This window comes from Sipha flava, unplaced genomic scaffold (genome assembly GCF_003268045.1).
Source record: "Sipha flava isolate LNK unplaced genomic scaffold, YSA_version1 308_pilon_pilon, whole genome shotgun sequence".
In the NCBI taxonomy this organism is placed as follows: Eukaryota; Metazoa; Arthropoda; class Insecta; order Hemiptera; family Aphididae; genus Sipha; species Sipha flava.
Genome location: NW_020272985.1, coordinates 261,468 through 285,685, shown reverse-complemented (window position 1 = coordinate 285,685; position 24,218 = coordinate 261,468). Strand labels below are relative to the sequence as shown.

The 24,218-nt window shown below is 34.7% G+C and overlaps 1 protein-coding gene across 4 annotated transcripts; it reads left to right on the top strand.

Moving 5' to 3' along the window:
• The first annotated feature begins 930 nt into the window (after positions 1-930).
• Positions 931-24,146, top strand: LOC112686441. 4 transcript variants are annotated; one of them, XM_025558710.1, is made up of 10 exons: positions 931-1,362; positions 1,709-2,392; positions 12,162-12,445; positions 13,250-13,407; positions 15,291-17,106; positions 18,193-18,371; positions 18,435-18,790; positions 18,970-19,143; positions 19,652-19,840; positions 23,685-24,146. In XM_025558710.1, exons 3-10 carry the CDS (start codon positions 12,184-12,186, stop codon positions 24,010-24,012), a joined length of 3,462 nt encoding a protein of 1,153 aa, XP_025414495.1. In that variant the 5' UTR covers positions 931-1,362; positions 1,709-2,392; positions 12,162-12,183; the 3' UTR covers positions 24,013-24,146. The 4 variants fall into 4 exon arrangements, with proteins under 4 accessions (XP_025414495.1, XP_025414496.1, XP_025414494.1 ...); XM_025558711.1 differs by lacking the exon at positions 1,709-2,392 and adding an exon at positions 21,147-21,215 and having other exon boundaries at positions 23,685-23,771; XM_025558709.1 differs by lacking the exon at positions 1,709-2,392 and having other exon boundaries at positions 931-1,317.
• The last annotated feature ends 72 nt before the right edge of the window (positions 24,147-24,218 follow it).

Sequence of the window (24,218 nt, the reverse complement as noted above, 5' to 3'; positions counted from 1 at the left end):
AACGGTAGGCGAATCTACCCGGACTTGACGTGTAAAACAAATAATAATATCGCCCAGGTGGCATTCATCACACCGTTGTATTATTACAATATAGCGATCGGTGTTAATTGGATTTACATTACTATTACTTTTAGCGGGTCATCGTTCGTGTTTATGAAATATTAAATTTTTTCTTGAATGAACTATTTTTACAATCAATAGAGTTTCACTCGGAGATTGCCAACGATGACGGTGTAACGCCGTGCGTGGCGGTCGGGTGGTGGTGGTCGACCACACCTCGACACATATCGACACGCGGTAGGTAATTGATCAAACGGTTTCGTCTGCGGGCGCGGCCACCGCCACCGCCGCGAAGAAGACACGGCCGACGTGGCCCGTAAAAAAAAAAAAAAAGCGCACCGACCCGTAGCGGGTGGAAACAGAGAGAAACCACCTCCCTTACGGCGTGGAATATTTAGTAGAATTGATATTTCGGGGTTGTTGTATTGTTGTACGCGTGTAACGTATTCGCGTGCTACGAGGCGAGTACGTGCGTGCACGTCTACGACGGTGCGTGTGGGCGCGCGTGTACGAGTTAGGGGATGTGGGAGGGGAATCGCCGTTACGCTACCGCTGCGGAGCCGAGTAGACGTCCGAACGGTGGAGCACGCGTGCGCGCGCAGTTCAACCGCTGTACGACGACAACCGCTAGCTATTTAGGATTTTACAACTTTGCGAGTGTGCGCCAGGGACCGTACGGCGCGGTTCGGTGCGTGCGCGAATCGATCGTCGTAGTACGCGTGTGCCTGTGTGTGTGTGTGTGCGCGAAACTCGGTCGCCGTACGGGAGAAGGGATCGCGCCGGGGGGGACGAAGGGATCTCGCGGGAGCGAAGGGACCGTACAAACGCCTGCCGTCGGGGCCGTCCGGCAGCAGCGCGACAGCAGCGTCGACCGGCGGCGAGTGGCGGCGGCAGCACCAGCAGCACCGGCGGCGGCACGACCGAGCAGCAGTCGGCTGTTCCGTGTGTTTGGTGCATGGCCCCGTCGTACGTACGCGAACAGTTTCACGCACGCAGCGCACAAGTACGGTCGCCGCCGAACGTGTAACCGTCCGTAACGCGTGCGGTGGTGGTGGTGGTGGTGGTGGTTGTTGTTGTTCCGCCGCGGACGGGTTGGCCGACGGATCGTCTCGTGTACAGCGGCGGGCCCATCGCGCGCGACCACGGCGCCCCGGCCAGAGGTTTCACGCGGCCGGCAGCGGGGCGGTCGACGCCGACCACGACGGACGCCGTGAGCCCTGCGCCGTCATGATGCCCGTCATCAGTTCCACGACGTGGGTACGTACACCGCGGACCGGTCGTCGCACATCACCATGGTAGTAGGTACGTGCGCGTGCACTTCTCTCGTCCGTCGGCTTTTGTTCCCGTTGTTTTTCCTCTACCCAACCCCGACATTCACACAATAACTCGGTGACCGCTTACCGCGACGGTCGTGTTACTACGTACGGTTCCACGTTTTACTCGGTCCTCATTTTTTTTCTTTTCGATTCGTTGCCTCCTTGTCGCTCGTCCCCCATACCATTAGGGCATGGGAAAATGTGCACCAGCGGTTCCCAAACTTTTACGACCACGGAACCCTTTCTCGTGGAACCCCAACGTCTCTGACTCCAACTTGACCCCGATTTTTAATTTATTAATTGTAAAACCTGTACTCTAAAAAATGTTTTAGGTAGTTCATGACCATTATTTACTACAATTACCGTTCTCAATATTCATGCACACCTTGCGGAACCTTTAAGATCGTCTCACAGAACCCTTTGGTTCCGCGGAACACACTTTGAGAACCGTTGCCCTAACGCACCGACGAGATGTGACACGGTTTCCGGCCGGAACGATTCCAATTGTTGGTATAACGTTAGGCGCGTCCCCGCCCGCTACCCCGGCGGCAGCGCAGCGTTCTTCCGTTGTCGTTTTGCGTTGACCGAAAATATTAATATTGTCGCGCTAAGCCGTCAGGTCCGGCGTTCTCCCCGGTCGGTCAAAGTGTTATACCAAAGGGTTGTACGACGACAGCGGCGAAGAACCTCGCTTTCGTGCGGATGTCCAACAATATTATACCCCGTTCCGTTGTCGTCATAGTCATCCTAATGTTGTCGATGTAGTTTTAATAATCCCTGCCGTACCGCCCATCGTCGGTCGACCCGTCGGAAACGGATTTCCTGTGCTTCGGGTCGGGCGGCAGCAGCACGAGCAACAACGAATCGAATCAATTTTTCCGCACACAGCGCATTTAAGTACACACACGCACACTACTCGGGGTTCCGACAATCAGTTAACTCGCCATCGATCCTGATAGATGATACGTCCGCAGCTTTGCGACATGTTCACGTTTGAATCGGGCTCGTCAAAACGGGTGAATTTCTTCTTTTTTTTTCAAGTTATAACAAAACAAACAGCTAACTGTATAAATTTGGTTTTTTTCTATCTTAATTAAAAACGATGATTTAATTAAAATGTTTGCATTAAACGTTGACGGTATGGTGTGACCAGAAAATTAATTCAGAAAGAATCATAAAACAAAACAAAAAAATAATAATTCATATACTCTTAAGGTAAATTATTTAATTTCGCTGAAGTTTGAAAATTTAAATCTACCCTTATATATTAGTGAATACGAGAAAAATATACGGTTTAGATATTTCCGTCGTTTTTCAAATGTACTTAACACTTTATACGGCGCAGTAATGAGTGAAGACAAAATTAAAAATGATTGTCAAAAGATCAGGGGCGTGTCTGGATGTCAAACCACCCTCGAAAATGTAAATGATTCTCGCCAAACGCTAGCAAATATAATATTTGTAGACCGAACAAATAATTATATAAACCTCAACCGAAAAGTTTTTCTAGACACGCCCCATTTAAAAAAAAAAAAAAAAAAAGATTATTTAAATAAATATATTCCTAATAAACGAAAATTCTAAATTAAATATGAATAATTTAAAATCAATACAACTATTGAATATAATACCGTGCATCCACAACATTTTTATAATTTTCCGGCTAACATTTCAAGACTGCGGAGAAATTTTTCCGAATACGACCTCACTAAGGCGAAAAAAAGGATAAAAAAAACGGCTCATAAAAACAAGTAAAACACTTTGTAAAATCAATGCACCCTTCTTTATCCACTCAGAATGTAGAACGAGTAAATAAACGTATATATAATTTATTTATATTGGTGGTCAGTATAAGAGAATAAATACTCCATTGGAGTCGTAACCATTTGACTCTAGCCCACGGGTCACGCCACACCATTGAGCATACCGACCTGCGTCGAAAATAAATGTTTTATTGAATTTTCTATGTGACAGACGTTTGACGTATAATTTCATCAATAAATTATTATTGTCAACCTATTCAATTTTCTTATATAAAAAAAATAAAACATATTTAACGCGTTATTACAATGAAAAACTACTTAACTATAACTGAACGAACTTCATTGATGACTTGTATACAATATACTACTCGCAAACGCACATAGAATTAGCGATTATTAGTACTCGTATACCTATCGATCTTATTATTCGTTTTTAAGTATTTCTCAATTTTTATCAATACACCATACAATAGAACTGTATATTTTACAATGTACAATGTTAAATGTATATAATTTGATAGCGAGTTTAGAATCATTTGTAGGAACTTATATTCCTCTTTATCAATAACCGATTTTCAATAACTGCCAATAATTAAAACACATTTTATATAATTATAAAAATGTAAAATGCACCTTAAATGTAGACTACACGTTCTACATGAAAATTTACATTTTAAAATTATGTGTATTTAATTAATATAATAAACTTGGATTGAATACTAGTGATCCGTGCAAATATATTTCCGAGAAACCAATGGTCGACCCTTACGTACACATAATTTCCTCCTATCTAGGCACTTATATAAGGGTTTCAAACCTTTCCCGAAATTTAGGAATATTATAAAATATGTATTTATATATTAAAATGGTATTTACTCGTAGATTATATAGTGGGGAAAATGTACAACGTAAAACCTCTCCCAAAATATTTTTTATGTACGCGCCTGGTCGTATCTATATAATATTCGGTTATACTTTAAACTCTAAACGTGATATATTTTGAATTATTATAAAATTAGATTTAATCTGCATTCAAAAATATGAGACAAATATAATGCGAGGAACAAGAAGCCTCGTTTACCTAATATAAATTGAATTACATGAATCCCTTATTCAGCCATTACGTAACACTCCCTTTTCGGGCACTGTTCCTTTTCAGCCAAAACATTTTTCTTTATAATTTACAGTTTAAACTTGTATTTATTAAATTATTTTTATTTTACAATGTAGGGAAAAATGAAAAATGAACAATGATATCTGAAATAGGATAATGGTTTAGACACACTTTTGGATTATTATTTTTAGACTCACATGAAGTATCAGAATGTTTTATACAAGAATTTATGCCAAACTGTCCTGATGAAAAAATACTGTGACTACTTGACTAGAAATTTAATAAATGAATAGAACTTATTTCCACCTCAATATTGGGTTGCTGCGTCAGAAAGTTTCGATAGAACCACTAATGTTTGCGAGTCTTTCCACTAATTGTTCAATCAAATATTTTTTAAACATATCCAATCGATAATGAACTAGTTAGCTGTATAGTTAGTCACTGATTAAACTCTATTGAAGCATTTCAATTGAAATAACATCATATGTTAACAGCATAAATAACTATAACACCACGCTCTCGCAATTAATTTTATAATTCAACGTGAATGTAGGACATTTACCAGATAGAAAGAAAGATGACAAAACATGTATAGCTTGACCACTGTTACAATGTTGTAATGTTGTAACGTTGTATTTAAATATAAATGGCGAATAGACTCTCAGGCAGTTCACTTGCGATGCGACAACCGAAACTACCCAAACACCGAAAAACTTTCGTTTATACGAAATCTTTGTCTCCCCAGAACACATTATAATATACAACAGAAAGATCAGGGGTATATTTATGGGGGGCCGAGGGGGCCCGGGCCCCCTCCGAAATGAAAAACACCATTGTTAAAGATTGTTATTTTTAACATGGATATGTCTTAATACTGGAGGTTTCCAAAAATTTATCGCGACACTGAGAATGCTGCTTATGCGATAATTTAAAATTTTATATTTATAAAATATGTTAATTCTTTTAAGAAAATATGTGGTGAATTTTGAGTGACTCTAATAAAAAATTTGTTTATTACAATGTAGTTTTTATACTTTTAAAAAATAATAAATCATTAAAAAAATTGAGTTTCTTATTTTTCTGATGATGTAAAGACTGTCGAGAAGTCTTATAGTGTTAAAGTAATTTTTTTCGTAATAGTGTGTTTCCTTCTTCCTTTCCACCCAAAAATCAAATACATAATCGGCCCCCTCCTAAATGAAAACCTGTATACGCTACTGAGAAAAATATTATCATACGCGATTTCATCGGCGTATTTGATATTGTTATAATTTGTTATTAAACGACGGGAGTTAAACAAATTATTAACGTGGCACGATAAAAAGTAAAAGTATAAAGTAATATATATGACGGAAAACACGAAATCGTTTAATCCAATAACCACACGATGATTTACAACAGATTTTTCATTTAACTGCGATTTAATAACATGTGTGTGTATGTGTGTGTGTGTTAGAACATGGTTATAAATGAATTAGGCGTAAGTAGTTGAAAAAGAAAAAAAAACCATTTACAATCGCAACGAAAAACATTGAAAATCCGTTCGGCAAAACACATGACGGTCGTAAAACGATCGTTACAATAATAAAAATAATAATAATTTGAATTCAATATTTTATCATTTAGCTCGGGTCGCCACAGAAGCGTATGAAAACATGTTAGTTGGTTTCATTTTAACGATCTTTAGCGGATGCAACGATTCGTGAACATTTCGGACACATTAATCCTGCAGGTACGGCAGTGGCGATATTATGGATGCGAACGGGAAATTGGCAACGTGTAGACAATAAGTGGTGGGACGAGGAGTCCAATGTGTTTCCGGGATATTATCGTTATCATTATTAATGCTATTACTATTACTATATTACTTAACTTTCATCGTCGTCATTTAACCGGTAATCAATCGTTGGGTTACGACATGAAAAGAATAAGGTATTGTTACATTAAATAATTTCTGTATAGTGTCTACAAACTTGCAGTCACGTATGACTCAACGAAATAGATAGCTTGGTTCAAAAAGCATAAAACACGCTTCTTATACCTTATGACGTGGACTACATAATTATATTTCAAATATATGAAAATGTCATTATACGCACTGGATTGATATAATAATAGTGAGTAGTGAAAACACATTGGCGTTTATATTTTTTCAAGAAATGCATGAGTGAGTAAAAAAATTAACACCTACTGCACAGGAAAACAAAAAGATCTAGGACACCATCCCAATACAAATCAACCCTGTACAAACGTGATAATAATGACTTGAAGAGCCGTTGCAAATACAGAACGTATTACATATTTATTATATAGTAAATCCCGGCAAGAGTGAAGACGTACCACAATATGAGGAGGAAATCACTTTTGAAGTTACAATTCAACAAGCTAAACATGCTTTAAAAACATTAAGAAATTTAATTTATTAATTTATTCAATTTTATATTGTCATTTCAATTATTTCAGTATTTCAAGTACTCAAATTAGGTATTTTAAGCATTCCTATTATTTATTATTTATATTATTATTTTAAATTTCTTAATAAAACTCAATATCTCAGAGCTTTCGATATCTCGAACTTTTTCCTGTTCCCCTTGATATTCGACATAATAAGAATCTACTGAATATAATATGTAAGACATAGAACCACCCACGTTGGGCTCCCGGGTTTTGTTCCGAGAAGGAATGACAGGACGAAAATCGATCCCCGATAACGCATCCCATCACGGTTAGGTCGTACACGAATACAGGGTCTGACAGTGGACATTCCCTATACTCTTCTTCCGCCCAACTCATCACATATTACTTAGAAATTATTAATAAACTAAACACAAAAATAGTCGTAAAAGACGTACGATTATTTATAACTTGTGATACGATTAATGAGTAACGAAATATTAATAAAATCATCTTAAATTAAGAAATTTTGGTTGCAAAAAAATTGTTATGACAATCAATTGAAAAACATTAACAATCAGGAACATTTAAAGCAGCTAAAGAGTATCGTTGAAAAATCTGTTTTCCTAAATTTACAAAAATGCTACATTTAGCGCTTGCAGTCCCAACAAGTTCCACATCTTGTGAAAGAACATTCTCAGCAATGCGTCGAACAAACACCTATATAAGGTCAACTATATTACCAAATCGATTTTCCAAGTTAGCAATCATAGCAATTGAAATAAATTTGTCAAACATTCTAAACAAAGAAGTCATTTTAAATAAATTTGCCAATATTGAGCGGAGGCTTAAGCTGTAATAGTCATAAAATGCCTTTAAGTTTTTAATTTTTAAGAAAATTTAACTTGTATCTAAAATAATATTTTTTACTTATTTTAAACATGTTAGGACTGAAGCCTAACCCCCCCCCCTAACTTTAGGATCTAATTATGCCTATGGTATCCATCTAGTTATAACACACAGTCCAGTTATTAATTTGATTTGCAACCACGTTACAGACTTACAGATGCTCCTTCGATCTATATCACCCACGAATAACAAGAATAAGACGTGATAATATAATAATAATAATACTTCATAAATAATTTATGAGCAAAAACGCATTTACATTCATAGTTTTTGACGAAGCTAACCTCCTTCCTCTAGTCAGGATATTGATAAAATCTTTGTACACCAAAAGTTTTTTTTTTTTTTTACAGAACGTAGTGGGGGCAAGTGCCATCCCCGTTGGAAAAAATATTATTAAAAATAAAATTATTTTTGGTGGAGGGGTATAAGTCCCCATGACACCCCTACATACGCAGATGATCAGCTATATTGTATAATTTATCTTTAATTTCTCCTATAATATTCCCCGACTATAATCAAATGCTAGATCTGCCATTGCATAAATAAAAAAACGTTTTTAAACGTATAGCAACGTATTGTTGGAGTAATACATCAAATTTCAACGACGACGTATTTATTTTAACTAAGTTTTTTCATGTTTGAAAATTTAAAAAAATAAAATATAATTTCATAATGCTTGACCATTTATTGTATTATATCGCACATTGTTCCATTCAGATCCTCAAAAAAGGAAGTACCTATTTAGTTAATTTTGTGAGAGTAATTACGAAGTATATTTTTATTCCTGCGTTTCGTAATAATACTTTAAACGATTACACCGTACAAACATTGAAATTAATTTTAAACAAGTCTTACGAATATTAGGACGAAGATATTTTGACGCACGAGTATACACTGTACACATATTGGTGTACATGGTAGAATTCCACTTGAGAAATATTATGTAATACAACCGGCTATAAATAAACGATAAGATCATAAAAACTCAATATTTCGCTACTGTTATTCCCCGTCCGTTTACTCGATATTTATTTATTCCCGTTAGTCGTTGTTTAACAAGTCCCCCGCGCAACGTCTTACGGTGGTAAATCTTCGTCATAATTACTATATAACTATGCACTATTAGTATTACTATTATATTGCTCGATAATAACCATATCGTCAAGTTATTTTTTCACCCTATGAATTTTCATGTAAAAGTTATCTCGTGTACAATATGATACCGAACGATTAAACCCGGGTTCGCGTCCTTTTATATCGTTTTTCTTATCGAACACAAAAGAAAATATTTGGACAATTCGACAGTAAATTATTTAACAATATTCACGAATATATATATATATACATATATGTAATTACTATATGAAGTCATTGGTTAAATATTTTATATTAATATTTGTAGTGTATTTGTAGGCTCCAAGAGTCATGTTCATGTCTAATTCACAGCTCGCATTTATAAGCATAGACTACTTTAACAGTCAGTATGTATAATATAATGAATTATAAATAACATATATACTATGTTATTATAATAGTATTACATACTATGCTGCGTATTATAAGTTTTGATTGATGAACTTTTTAAATTAAAAAACGCTCACACAGACACCTACATAATATATCTTGCTTATTTGCGCTTTGTGTATAATTTACAAATAATTGTCAACAGATTTACTTTCGTAAAACGAATACTACACAGTTTAAACATTGAAAACCGTAAGACACGACTAATTATTATTACTGTACGTTTAATGGAGTTTATATAACGGAACGCGAACGTAAATTAGCTTACATAAGAGATTTTGCCTCGTGATCCAGACAGTACATTAGAACATGCATTTCACGTAAATATTTATGTTATTTCGCTTCAACCGACATGAATATTATTTAAATCACGAATTTCGCGTACGAATGTATTCTCGAAGAATTTTAGCGTTTCCATTTGTACGGTTATTCGTAAGCACGCGACATGTCAACAATTAGACACAGGAGGATTTCCAAGGAAAATCTAGTCGGCAGGCGTTAAATATTCCTGTTTTATCTTAAAGTTAATGCAAGTATTTTATTATTACTGTATTTCCATAATTTATTGGTAGCAAATCGTGTTTGCTTGACGTGAATACATTTTAAAATCTATAAAACTCCTTAAATGACAAGGCAGTCTTAAGTATATCACCATTCGTCTTGACGATTTTGTATAGGTAATAACTTTGCATGTAAGTTGACGATATTATAAAAACATTTATAAAACTTTCACGAACAAACGCATAAGCCAGCTATTAATAATTCATCTCAAATCTGTTTTTATTTTATTATATGTAATAAAAATGTTCTTTTGTAAAAAGTCCATTTTTGTTGAAATTATATAGGTACATATCAAATATTTTTCTTTTTTCACGATTGATGGTATTGGTAACAAAGGCCCTTACACACTCCTCCTTCTTTGATTTTTGGTACGGTAAGTTGTTTTGGTTGTGTTTTGATTGAATATGGAATACATTGTGTTGGTAGGAGTGGTAACGGTGGCAGTTTCTTCTCCCGGGACAATCGTCCTACCCCGAAAATGAAACTGCCGGTGACTGACTTCGAATACCACTGTTCGGTCAAGACAAATAATTTTATATTCTTGAGTCACACTTAACGGTGTGTTATTATTTATTGTTCAAATAAAAACGTTGACAATTTGATCAATACTGTTTATATGATCAAGAATTAAAATTAAACTATAATTTTGAATATATTATATGATTTCAATCAAATAATTTATACTTATGACCTCAGAATATTAGAATCATCGATTTTTTTATTGAATTTAGAATGGTACACGTACTTGTAATTTTGAATCTATTACAAAAATATGATTCTAGACAAATATACTTAATCAACTTAATTTATAATAAAATTCTAGAATATAGAAAAAACAGAAAATTTCTACTGAGAAATCGTATCAGAAAACTGACGGACCAAACTTTTTATCAAAAATATTTGAAAAAGTTAAAATGGAGTTATTTGTCATTATTGAATTAAATTATTGCAGTATAACCATAAGCGTTCGCAAGGGGGAGGGGTGCCAGGTATGATTGGGCACCCTCCGAAATGTTATAAGTGGGGCTCTACAATTTAAGTCTAAGAGTAAAAAGCCCTTATTTTAACTGTTAATTAAATGTAATTTATTCTAAAATATTCTGTAGAAAAAATATTATATTTCATAATATAAAACATAAAATGTTCGTACAAAAAATTCTTATCATAATATAATAGTTACAATAATTAAAAAAAGTACAAATTATAAATAATTGAAACTATCCGAAAAAATGTATGAGAATAAAGGAAAAAAAATTAATTGGGATTAATATACTACAATATTAAATTGTTTGTATCATAAATAAATAAGTTAATAATAACCTTGCTTGAAAGTATAAACATTTAGTTAAACGCTGGAAAATCTGGTAACAAAACCGAAAAGAAGTTTGAAATGATTACCTGCATGTTATAATAATATTCAATTCCATTAAAATACTTATGTAGTAATACAATCTTAAAATAACTACAAATCAAAAATATAAATATTTCTATTTATGATAAAAGGGGTGATAGCGGTTGAAAAGTTTTTGATCAAAAACATATTAACATTCTTGTTCTTATATTGATTTGTATTAGGAGAGAGGTGAAAAAAAGCAAGAGATATTAGTGTTCATCCCACCCAACTGCAGTGCAATTCATATTTTTTACAATTTGATGACTGAAACGACTTGACCTCATTACACTTAGGAATCCATACCAGATTTTAAATGGTATAATGAAAATTATTTTAAAAGTCACAAATACTGTTTATCACTAACGTGTACATTTTATTGCATTATGTTACATTTCTAAGTATCAAATAATAAGTAAATCCTAAATTATTGTCACTTGGCTTTTGACGTGGAATCGCAATAAACATCACACTCCATATAGGTCAACGTGAACTTGAAATATATCTTTAAAAAACTGTTCTTCAATTATTATTTGGACACAGCTTAGATGTTATTTTTAACTTCGGTGCAAACACGAAGGGAATTTGTTTAATGTCAGCAGGTACATGTGTATAACGAACGAAATGTAGCCAATTCGTAGGTCGTTGAGCCTTTCTGATGTCTCTTGAATCGATAAGCTGATGCCACACACACACACACACACACATACACACACACACACAAATATATATATATATATATATGTATAGCTCGTGTATATTATAAATAACCTCAAACATTAATGTCAAATATATTTCTGTAAATAATTCAACTCAATACGTAGAATTATTAATATAAAGAATAAATAAAGGTTCGACATCACGCATATAACCATGTCATGGCTTATGAAAAAAATTAAATCAATAAAATGCAGTTACACAGTAATCTTAATACTTAATAATATGTAAACAAAAAAATAAAATTATATCAAAACACCGAAGAATGTCGATTGTGTTTTATTAATAATGAAAATATTTATAACGTTTTAGACAAAATAAATAATAAATAACATAACTAGGTCGAAATATTACTTGTATATTAATTGCCGGTTTAAAATAATAATGATTATAAACGATAATAATGATTCTAGGCAACCGTGCCGCTAGTGTGACATGGACAAGCGTGAACACGTGAGGAAATTGCCTCCTCTGGCTTCATCCGAAGATCTCAGTGAGGATTTATTAGACAGTCCGGAAGCAGATATAAAAAACAAATGTTTAGAAGGCATCGAGGAAGTGCCAAACACACCGGCCAAGTCACCGAGACAACAGACATTATGTTTGGCGATGCCCAACACCCCGAGGATAGACATCTCTCGAGCCAGCAGTTCTTCGCACCACGACGATAGTAGTCCCGAGAGAGATTTGTTTGTCGGTGAGTCCAAGTATAAGATTAATCTGAACATCGCGATGTAACCATATCTTACGATAACCTTTCTCTCTCTCTTTTTCTCAATCATCATTCTAGCCCGTTTTTATTTCTCCTCATTTTTGCTTTTCTTTCTTTACGAAAATAATGATTTATGAGTATTATGAATTATGACATGTGCACGCACTACCACGAATTCAATTAGACAGTTGTGAGACCAGCGGTAAACGTACGCGTGCGTCTTTTTCCAATCATTGAGATTCGAATGCAATGCTGTATAGAATATCTCTGGTACATTTATTTATTGGTTTACTGCCAAAACGTGAACCGCATTCGTCCATCGAAATCAAAAGTAAATCTTAAGCCAGGTCTGTAATAAAACGTTATAGAACGCATACCTACAATAGCTAAAAATAATGAGCCTTGTACGCCGGGGGTAGGCGAATTTCAGATATTTAACAGACCTGTTTATCAGACGGCTAAATGTTTATGATACAATCTTGGCAAACATTCTATCCAATTAAATGGAATTCCCATGAACGTTTGACAAATAATAATTATTGCCAGATACGATTTTTTTAGTTTTAAAAACCATGAAAACGCATTATGTTTGCTTGGATAAACATTTGACTATGGCATGTTAAACAAACGTATAACGTGATTAAAATATACATAATTAAAACCCGACGGAAGCAATGTGTATTAATATACACATTCCGTGGGACTTTATACTTTTATTATAATTTTTTTTTTTTTTTTTTTTAAATAATAGGTATTATTACTTATATTATTATTGTTTGCCTGTGTTAGACGCCGACGGAAAATCAATTGAATCTGTGAAATCTTGTCTGGGATACACGGAAGAAATTATATCTGATCTCCATAGCAGCACTGAAGAATTAAACTTTCACGACTTAACCGAGTCGGAAATCAGAAGGCGGCGGTCCAAACTGCAGCCTCAATACGCGGTATTAACTCAACATAAATAACATTTAATCCTTCTGTAGTAATAATTTACATATTGTAAACAAATTACAGGTATCATTCTAATAAATCTAACCATCATTATTGTATTGTGCTGTTATTTAAGCTTAATAGCATTCAATTGCGATTTTAAGTAGATATAGTGTTTTAATACCCTTATAAACAGTGCTCGAATTGGGAAAAATTTAGTAGAGGAGCTCCATCCAACGATTTAAAAACTGCGTTCCATGGGCGCAATTGTTTTACATAGACCCATGGAGGGTTATACCCCCATACCCCCTCCTCCAAAATTACATATAATTTGAACACCATTTTCAGTTACACAAGTATTTAAATTCCAAATATTGATATCGACAATATTAATGAAAAATCATACAACAAATAAAGTAAATACCAAATTACATCTGTATATACCAGACTTTACTATTTATTTTTCCTGAAATAACGAAGCCGTCACTTACACAACCCCCATATAATCTTTTACTATGAAAATGTATTTTCTCGTGTACCTACATAGGTACTAAACGTAAATAGAATTATATTTACCACATAATCGAATTGATTTTCGACAAATTTTATGTTTTGCATGTTGCTAAACGCGGGTCACTGGGTCTACGCGTACTGCGTGTCTGCATAGCACGGTTCTATCTATAACTAGATCTTTCAAATTTTTAGTCACTATTCGGCCGAACGTAATTTCGGCTAACATTATCTGAGCACTGATAAGTGATAATACTAGTGGAACTCAACGAATTAGTAAACGAAAATCAAAAACAGTTTTGATATTATAAATCGTAATATTCGTCATGAAATTGACGTAAATTGAAATCCACACATTTTAATACAAATTATTTTGGACATTAGTTAGGGTGAACGTGGCGTTCCCGTCATTCCAGTGAAAAAATATAAATAAAACAAAAAACCAAAAAAAAAAATAGTAGAGGAGCTCCGTCCCCCTGCTCGCCCCTCCCTAATTTGAGCACTGCTTATAAATAAACTTTGACAAATATCCCGTATATTAAAACCACACATTGTACAACTACTGTGATTTATGCAAACATAAATGTGTAGTAAATTGTTAATTCTTGGAACCATATAGTGTTGTAAACTGCGTGCGTATAAATATCAGATTTTACGCTCGAACGATAGTATTATAATTAAACAATTCAACCGTGTAAATCATAAATTATTTTATTGCGTAACTCATTAGTTCTGAATTCTCAGAAAATATAAGAATAATTGCAGCGGTTTCCAAACTGAGAGTAATTACCCCCCAAGGAGTAAAATAGGATTCTTTAAGGGATAAAGACTTGACTAACTGTATTTTTTTTTATGTTCTCATTATGTATTTATATATCACTTACTATAATAATTATTATTGTTTTATTGTCTTCAAATTATAATTATACAGTGTACTCTCTATCATCTTCTGCGAAACGAACCATTTTTACATAAGAACAAACAAAAAATAAAAAATAAAATGATTCGTTACATAATACGTACATCCATCATTGCGATTCCATAAATCGATCTAATTGGGTTGCAATAACCGACAACCCGATAATGCGGGTTTTACGGTAAGCCTGGCCCACGTGCTTTTTTAGCGGAGGGATATTTACTAATATTCTACCCGGTTTGCGAGTAATAGTTTCGAAAACGTTGAGAACTGCTGGTAGTTGTGACTGTTACAAATTTAAATAAAAATATTTTATTATTTGACCAAATTTCGTGTTTAACGTCCATCTGGTAATTTTTTTACTGTACATTTCAACAATAACGCGTAATTGTTAAAATAAAGGTTGATCTAAATTTTAAATATCATATTACTATAATATTTATTAATAATTATCTGATATTTTATTTACAGGTCTCTGACGCTACTATGGATACGGATTTTGCTGCTGATCGAAGAGATACAGCTAGCGAATCCGGTTTTCTTTGCATTAGTGGCCGTAGTAGCCGCGTATCTTCAGTAGGTTCAGTACACTCGACTGCTTCTATAGCTTCAGCAGCATCACGTTTATCTGCTGCATCGAATTATTCCAGAGCTTCCCGTGGTTCATCGCCACATAGAGTTCTCTTGGAGACGTCCTTTTGTGGTCCAAAATCACCTGAACACTTTGCCAATCGACAGCTGATTCTTAACAACGACGACGACGACGATCTAAGTGAACCAACAGTCAGACCAAAATTAGCCGACATTGAAACGCAAACCGAACAAAGGCCAAAAAAAGTCCACGTAGAATCTGTAAAGAAAGAAATAAAAAACGATCAAGTTAAAGCAAAAGTGAAAAAAACTGTAAAATCAAAAGAAATAAAAGAAGTAAAAGTAAAGAGAGAAACAAAAACTCCAGTCATGGAGGATAAACCGCATGAAAAAAAAATTAAGGAAAAACCTACTTCTAAAGTAAAAGTTGTTCTCGATAATCCAAAAACACAAACATTTGTGCCTTTAGATAGTCTTGATGATGATGATATAGAAATAATTCAGGGTAATGCGCCAAAACAAGCTCCCGCAGCTATACCTTTAGAAAAACCTCGGCCAAAGATATCTACTGGGGAAAATCAAATTTACATTCCATTGAAAGCTGATCCAAACGAACATGGATCTGCTAATCCTACTAGCCCTAAGCGGTTAAAACCATTTACAAATCCGACATTGGTAAATTTCATCAATAGGGACCCAGCTACTATTGAGTCATCGTCTAGAAGAATAAGAAGACCAGTTAGATCAGGCTCACCAGGAATCCGAGAAGAATTTCAAAAGTTCATAGCGAGTACAGATGAAGAGGCTGATGGCAATTCAGTAAAACCTGTAAAGTTAAGAAAACAAATAAGCGTTGACATGACCAAAAGAAAATCTATCGATCAAGACTGCTCTTCCAGATCTATGTCACCATCCATATTTGAAGAGTTTCAAAAATTTATTTCTGAACCAGAAGATGGAGATCTAAATGTAACTAAACTAGAATCAAAAAATCGTTGCTCGGCTATTTCTATAACAAGTCGTGAAGTTCAGTCTGTAGTTTGCGCAGGGTTGACAGATAGTCCGAATCTTGGAAGATCATTATCTCCGTCAATACACGAAGAATTTCATAGATTTATTGCACAACCAGATGACGAAGAAAAAGGTATTATACATAAGACATTGCCACACTCAGCATATAAAAATCCAATCGAAGGAAGCCCTTCGTTGTCAACTTCGAGTAATATTCGTTCTATCTCACCGAGTATTTATGAAGAATTCCAAAAATTCATAGTAGAACCAGAAGGTAATGATAATTTACTACCACCGCCACCACCGAGAAAACACGATAATGATTTACACCCGGACGAAGCTCCTTGTAGTAGATCGGTGAGTCCAGGAATTCTTGATGAATTTCAGAAATTCATAAGTGAACCGGATGACGACGTATCCGGCAGAAAAAAATGTGACCCTCCTCCTCCACCAGCTAAGACTCAACAAATGATTAAGGTTCAAGTACATTGTACTCCGGGAAGTCCGCCCCCTGGACAAGTAGTCATCAAAAATACAGGAAGACCTAAATCTGATGACCTAGTAAAAATCATACCACTTAAAAGCGAAGATGAAGATTCAGATCAGCTACAATCCGTATCTTCATCGCAAGCTCAGATCCTCAGGAGGCGTTCCGAGTCTTCCAAAGAAGCCAGACCGAAAACCGGTAACCAATAAAATACCCAAAAATCGGTTTTTGTTCGGCACCTTTCCTTTTTTTTTTTTAGTTTTTGAACAAATCATAATAACCCAGTGCTTTCTTAACTGCTGTTTTTAGTGCGCATAACAGATTAATATATTTTTTGATAAGCTGAACGTGATAACTAAATATATATATACATACACTTGTTAATATAGCATCTAAAAAATTAACACCCTATACTGACATGAAAAATTATTATAATTCACATGGTATTTTGATTACAATCCTTTTACAAAATTACTAAACTTCATGTTGTATGGGAAAAATTTTAAGGAGTAAAATAACGCATCAAACATAATTTACTCTAATGTATTAACTTATTTCATACAAAAAAAATAAAAATAATTTCTAAAATTTGGTCATATATCTAACTAAATCAGTGTTTTCGTAAATATAAGGGAAGTTTATTTTTTGTTTCTTATTTATTGCAATCATTTTTTCTAAGAATATAACATTTATTAATTCTAAATGTGATAAACATAATGTATAAATAAATATACTTAAAGCATAAAGAAAAATTAGGTCTTATAATAATTAAATGCTTTCAATATTTAATGTATATAAAAAAAAAAAATGTATTATTCAACAAAATTGAAAATGTTATTAGTTATACAAATAAGCTCATTATGCTTAGGCGCCCTTAATATAATAATACCATCTTAACATTACTTAGGTTAGGCCGTATATTATAGTAAGACTGAATGGCGCGTAGAATTCAATAGCTAGTTTCAATTAAAAAACTAAGCAATATAAATGATAATAAATACTTTTAACTATAATGGCTATTCGATAACTCTTAAAAGAGATTTTAGTAATTCCATAGTGTTATTTCAAACACTTGTAAAATATAAGATGTCAAATATCGGATATAAGTCCTCCTGGGGTGTTGAAATGCGAAAGAATCAACCGAGGAAGGATACTCTCGTCGAAGACGTACAGAGGCCTCTACTCATTCGCCATCCCAATTAGTTTACCGTGTGTTATTTACTATCTACTAATATTCAAAAAATGTTACTATTTTGGACGGCATTATAAAAATTTGTACTTTAGGTACACTGGAGAAATCTAAGGACCGCAGAGGATCGAGCCGTTCACTAATTGGATCACTTCTACAACGAGCTAGTAGCTTCAGAAGTATAGGCAAAAAATCCCCAAAACAATCTAGTACGTCGGAATTGGTTGATATCGATCCAAAGTTTACTAACGTCGAGTTTAAATTTAAGCAAGATGTAAGTGTCAGAAGGATAATTGAAAAACTTTTGAAAGATAAAAAATGGTCGTATAATTTTCAGATTGAAAAAGACACGGTTATCATCCCACTGCATTCCCCTAATGACAGTCCCGAAGAACTAGTCGATAGTGATTCAGATTCCAATATCACTAGGGCCGTTGTTCACGTTTCGTATGAACCTAAACTTGTAGATGTGGAAACTAAATCGACAAAACAACAATTACTACCCAACAACACTATAATCATAAATGAAAACAAAACGCTTAAAGGATCTATCGACAAGATTGACAATGTCGTCGACGATACCGTCGAAAATATGAAAATTGTCAAAGAAAAAAAACACAAAAACGACTACTGTACGATTACGAACGATTTAGCGAAACTCGAAGAGTCGTCATTATCACCCGGAACGAGTCGGTAAATAGTTTTTTTTCGACACGTCGTAATAATAAATAAATTCGATTGAAAAATGTCCTTTTATGCTTAAATACTAAACGAATAATCAAATTTAGCCATCATTTACCGAAAAAAATAAAACTATTATACGCAAACGAAAATTTAATATATTTTACGCGTTGTGTTCGGTCGTTAAACAGATCGGCAGTTGATCCCGTACACTCTGCGAACAGTAACGACACGTCACCGGACTCGGAAGTGATGTCGTCGTTATCAATTGCCGCCACCGAGGAGGAGAAAAAAAAATTATTCAGCCACCCCAATTCAGTGGATGAAGAATTGCCGCACGTGCCGACGACGCTTCCGCTTGAAAGGTAAGGCGCGTAGCTGCACATTAATATGCCATATTATAAAATACCATGATACGTCTGTGAACAGTGTGCAAGTTTGATGTTGATCAGAATACGTTAGTGAGAACACTTGGTATTAAAACTCAACATCGATTTTAGTAAGAGGTAAAAGTTGATGCTTCATTTAGAAATACCTGGTGAACTTTTAAGTATGCTCAACATTTTTTATGCTTAAAATATGCAGCTGTAAAATTTCTAATTTTTTTAAAGTTTTCATTGCATAGAAGACTATATTTTTATTTCCCGAACCATAATTTTTTGAGAAATACCGTTTTTTTTTTTTCACAAACGATAAATTATTCATACATTTTTTCCGGAAATTTTGATGTAACATAGTCAATATTTGGACCATGTATACTTTTACGAAAGTATCGCAAATCGTTTCTGTGTCGGTGAGGCGACTAAGAGTTTGCGAACAGTAGCTCGGAACGTTTAACCATACAATTGCTGATGTTTACCTCGTCACTTTCAGGTCGGTCGCCGTGCCCATCGTACCGGTCAAGCACCGAATTGCCGAAACCAAGACTTGTTCGTTGGACAGGCCGGCCAGATGCAATACGCCCAGCGCTGATTTGCCTTCGGGCCTGGGAACGTACGCGATCGCGGCTGCGTTCGAAGAATCGCCAGCCGTCACCAGCAAAATACAAATCAAACTTCCAAAGTAAGTTGGTCGTCGCGAGATTGATTGATCGGTGTCGTTTTCTACGTTTTTTTATCTTTCATTTTTTTTTTTTTTTCACAACTTCAAAACTATTAATTCAAACACGACACACACTGTGCCCATAGGCGAAACTACGGCCCGAGTCAACTAGGCTAATCTAATGACAAAGTTAATATATGCCTTACGATTACCATTTCGAAATTCGTATTTGAAATCGACTGTTTATTAAAATCAGAATCTAGAGTTCGGCGTTACCTCGATCGCATGAAGATAACAATTTTTATGACAAAGCTTATACTCTTATACATTGGCACACACTCAATAATAAATAAGGGTAGCATATTGAACAAAAAATACCACCCACCCACCAAGTCACTTTCAAAAACAGTCCCACAAGGGCAACATCCCCCCCCCCCCTTAAATATAATTATATAACTTTATTAATTATTGCAATTTAATATTAATAACATATTAAATTAGAAATTCAATCTTTTTTTATTTAATCTTCAACTCAATCAATTTAATATCAAAATTTTGAATATTAATTTAAATAAAATTCCCTAAGCGACCACTAGTACGGTTGTATACATATATATATATATATATACTATAATACTTTCTGATCACGATATCAGCAAATAGGAAACACTATTCTAACTCCCGATGTCCGGTGGAAGTCGGCGTTCGTTATTTAGGGTGTAGGTAATCCGAAGTACTTAGGTCTTACGGCCTTAGAGATGAAAAAGACTGACGCTCGACGATGATAATGTCGCGTAATTTAGTAGAATTTAGCGTGCTAACAAAATCGTGGAAGCGTATTCTAAGCGATAAACTATTCAAATATCGCTTTTTTGTTTTGCTATTTAATCCACAAGGCCATTGATAAGAAGAAATTCGTTTGTGAAGTATTCGTCTCAGTTAAATAACTTAATTAATGTTGAATAAATGGATGAAATTATACATTATTTAATTTTAACTTGAATAAAACTTATACAAAAACAATATGTCAACTAAATTATACTGTCAACATACGTATTTCGTGTAAGATTTTTCATGCAAACCTCATTTCCTTGGAATAAGGTATATCCACCCATCGCACTCAAATATTTTTACCTATTGATATTCTCTACATGTAGATGCATCTCTATGTATCTGTTCTTAACGAGCAATTAACTTTTGGCCTAGTCTAATATTTATTGAAATGATTAGTTTCGCCTATGATTGCACGTACGCCGTAATGAATCACTTATGATTACGAATAACCTTTAATTGTACTTTATACCGGACGATCGCGTTTGTTTTGCAGAAAACGGTTAGTTTTAAAGAAGCAAGCTTCCTCGTTGACCAAATAATGTCGAAATCCCCAAATGTAAAGGTACGAAAATGCCCAGATCTCATAAACATCACGGCATTGAAGCACGTGTGCATGCAAAATATAGTTATCAAAAATATTGGTGCGCATAAGCTATGGCATACATTATTGTACGCGGACTTTTCACGTTACATAGCTTCATGTTCATATTTTTGGAACAAGTTCAATGTAAATTATGTGTCTGATCTGATTTGATTTATTTTACCTTAACCTGTTTGTTGCTTCGTTCGTAAATATACATAACGCGTGAAATTAATTTTCTTTAATAACATAATAGCTATTTTGATTTCTTCATTAACGTTTCTACGTAAAAAAAAAAAAAAATTACTTGCGTAATATAATATAGTTGTACAAATATAATAGCACACGATATAGTTCGAAACGACGTTAATGAACTACGTTATTACTATATGCTAATAAAATATTTATACTCCTGTGACTTCTTAAGCTTGACGACAAACAAAATTATGTTTACACGTTATCATGACCAAACATCCTGTTATTTCAGTTTATTTACGTAATTAATCCGATAAGTAACAATGTATTTTAATATTTTTGTAGTATATGATACTTTGACTTTGTTCTATTAATAATACCATTGATTAACTTCTGCCTAAGTTTATTTAGTTATTAAAACCAATATTTTTTACAACCCGCATAGCCTATTAATACATCAAATTCTTGTTTTGTTAACCGTTAACCGTGTTTTTTGTTTGACAATACGAAAAGTAGAGGTCAACCCGTAGGCGTTTATCGTATTTTTACCAAAGCATGATTTAAATATTTCAAGTAAATGTAGTATAATATTTAACCGCAAAAAGTACAATGTTGTATTTTCAAACGAAAAATATTTATATATTATACGAACACGTTTTAGAAATTACGTTTTTAAACTTTTACCGTCCCAATCGAAATCGCGAAAACGATGATTAATTTTGTGATTAATCGTCACTGTGCGACGAAATCAATTTATCGACTTTTTCGAAGTCCTCGTATTAATTATTGTGATTTGTTTGATAGATTTGACTCGCATAATCATTTGTAAGAAAACATTTTTGTGAACAATTATTTCCCTTTTGGTGGTGAAAATAACAACTGCAAGAGACACAAATTCGGTTTTCGGATAATATTTTTCACTGTCGATGTGCGTTAACCGATACCACAATAACTTACGTGACGCGTGGTAAACCTTTAAATTATCAGCGTACATTTATTGTAACGAGAGGTGGTCGATTTTTTTCCTTCTCGCGCCATTTACAAGGGTTTTGCGTTAACATCGTTGTAAATCCGATAAAGTCGTTATCAGGGTGCGTTAAAGAGATCTTAAACGACGTTCGCTCACTTTAAACTTTACAGCACACTCGTATAATGCCATTATTTATGTATGCGTGTACTTTACCTATTTCGCAGTTATTAACGCGATACAAATTTCGATTTTTTTCCTCTTTTTATTTTATTTTTTTATTTTCTTTCTCCGTCCACGTCGACGCAGTCTAATTAATGTACTCGCGGCATTCATCTCACGCGCGCAACGTGGTCGTCACCGCCCAGCGTTGCGTGTTTGTTATATTTTCGAAACTTATGTAGGTATAGTGTTTTGGCCGACGCTCTATAAATAATAAATACCTACACGTACATAATATATACACGGGATGATCGCCTGAACACGAATCTGCACGCCAAATCCGCCAAGTGTTTTCATAATCTAATATTTGTCGATAGCACTTATAAAATGTTTCACGCGTTCTCGTGGCGCCGATCTTCTGATAGCGATACACACGCGCTATGCCATGTTATACAGAATGACGTCCCAGCAGTAATTTTGGGATTAAATAGTTTATGTATTTCGTAATCTGAATGAAAGTCTGGACTAGAGGTAACATTTTAGCGATCCACTTTTTATACCGGCCGAATGACAAATTTTCTCCGTTTCACCGCTGCTATCACTGTACTAAATGCGTTTACCTACATATTTACCCACTAATACCACTAATAACCTATGTTCCCAAGGCTGGGCAAGTTATCGGATTTTTTTTTTAACTTGTTTAGTTAAATAGTTAACAGTTGAAGTAATTACTCTTTCTTGTCAACATGATTGACACAATGTGACTATTGTGACAATATGAGCTGTACATTGTGGAAAAAAGTAGCTCATAGAGTAACTAAGTTGAAGGTAACATAAAATCTCGTTTATGCTCAGCCTTGCTTACCACATCTAACGTAATCATGATTGATGTATATACTATACATACTTATATATGATATCATAATAATTGTGTGTTTTGTGGGTTGTCGTTGTCCGAAGTATTTTTTATTTTTCGTCTTACTGACGAACGTTTATGTTATTTAACGATTCCCACTGATCGCTCGCTTAGTAAACACATATTATTACGTTTACATTTCCACGATTTTATTTATTCCTTTTGTTTGTTTCTTCCCCCCTCCAACCATGCCTTCGCTCACTCTCCGAAGATTGAACAAGACAACGATCGTCCAAACGGCTTCCGCCGCGACGAGCGGCTATTGCAGTACCGATCCGCCGAGACGCCGTAGGGCCCGCAGCGTGAACGTATCGATGAACTGCTCGCGCGGTCGCTGGGTCGACTTCGACGACGACAGCTGGAAGGACGACGCGGCGCTGAAGCCGAGGTCGCCCAAGAAGATCACCATCCTGCCGATGTCCATGAGACCGCGTAGGAGGTCGTCGTCGACCAACGTGGCGGACTCGCGGTGCAGCTGCGACTGTCACCACAACCACGACCCGTGGCCCATGACCAGAAACCGAAGCGACACGACGTAATGAGAAAACGAACAGATAAAAAAACTCCCGTTCGCATTTCATCCATTTTCATGTTTACTAGGTTTTTTTTTCATCGTAAATACATTTATATATATTATACGTATGAAAATTAAAATATACTAATTAATTTTCAACTCGAAACGAAAATATTATATATTATATTATTATTATTATTATTATTATTATTATTATTATTATTATTATTA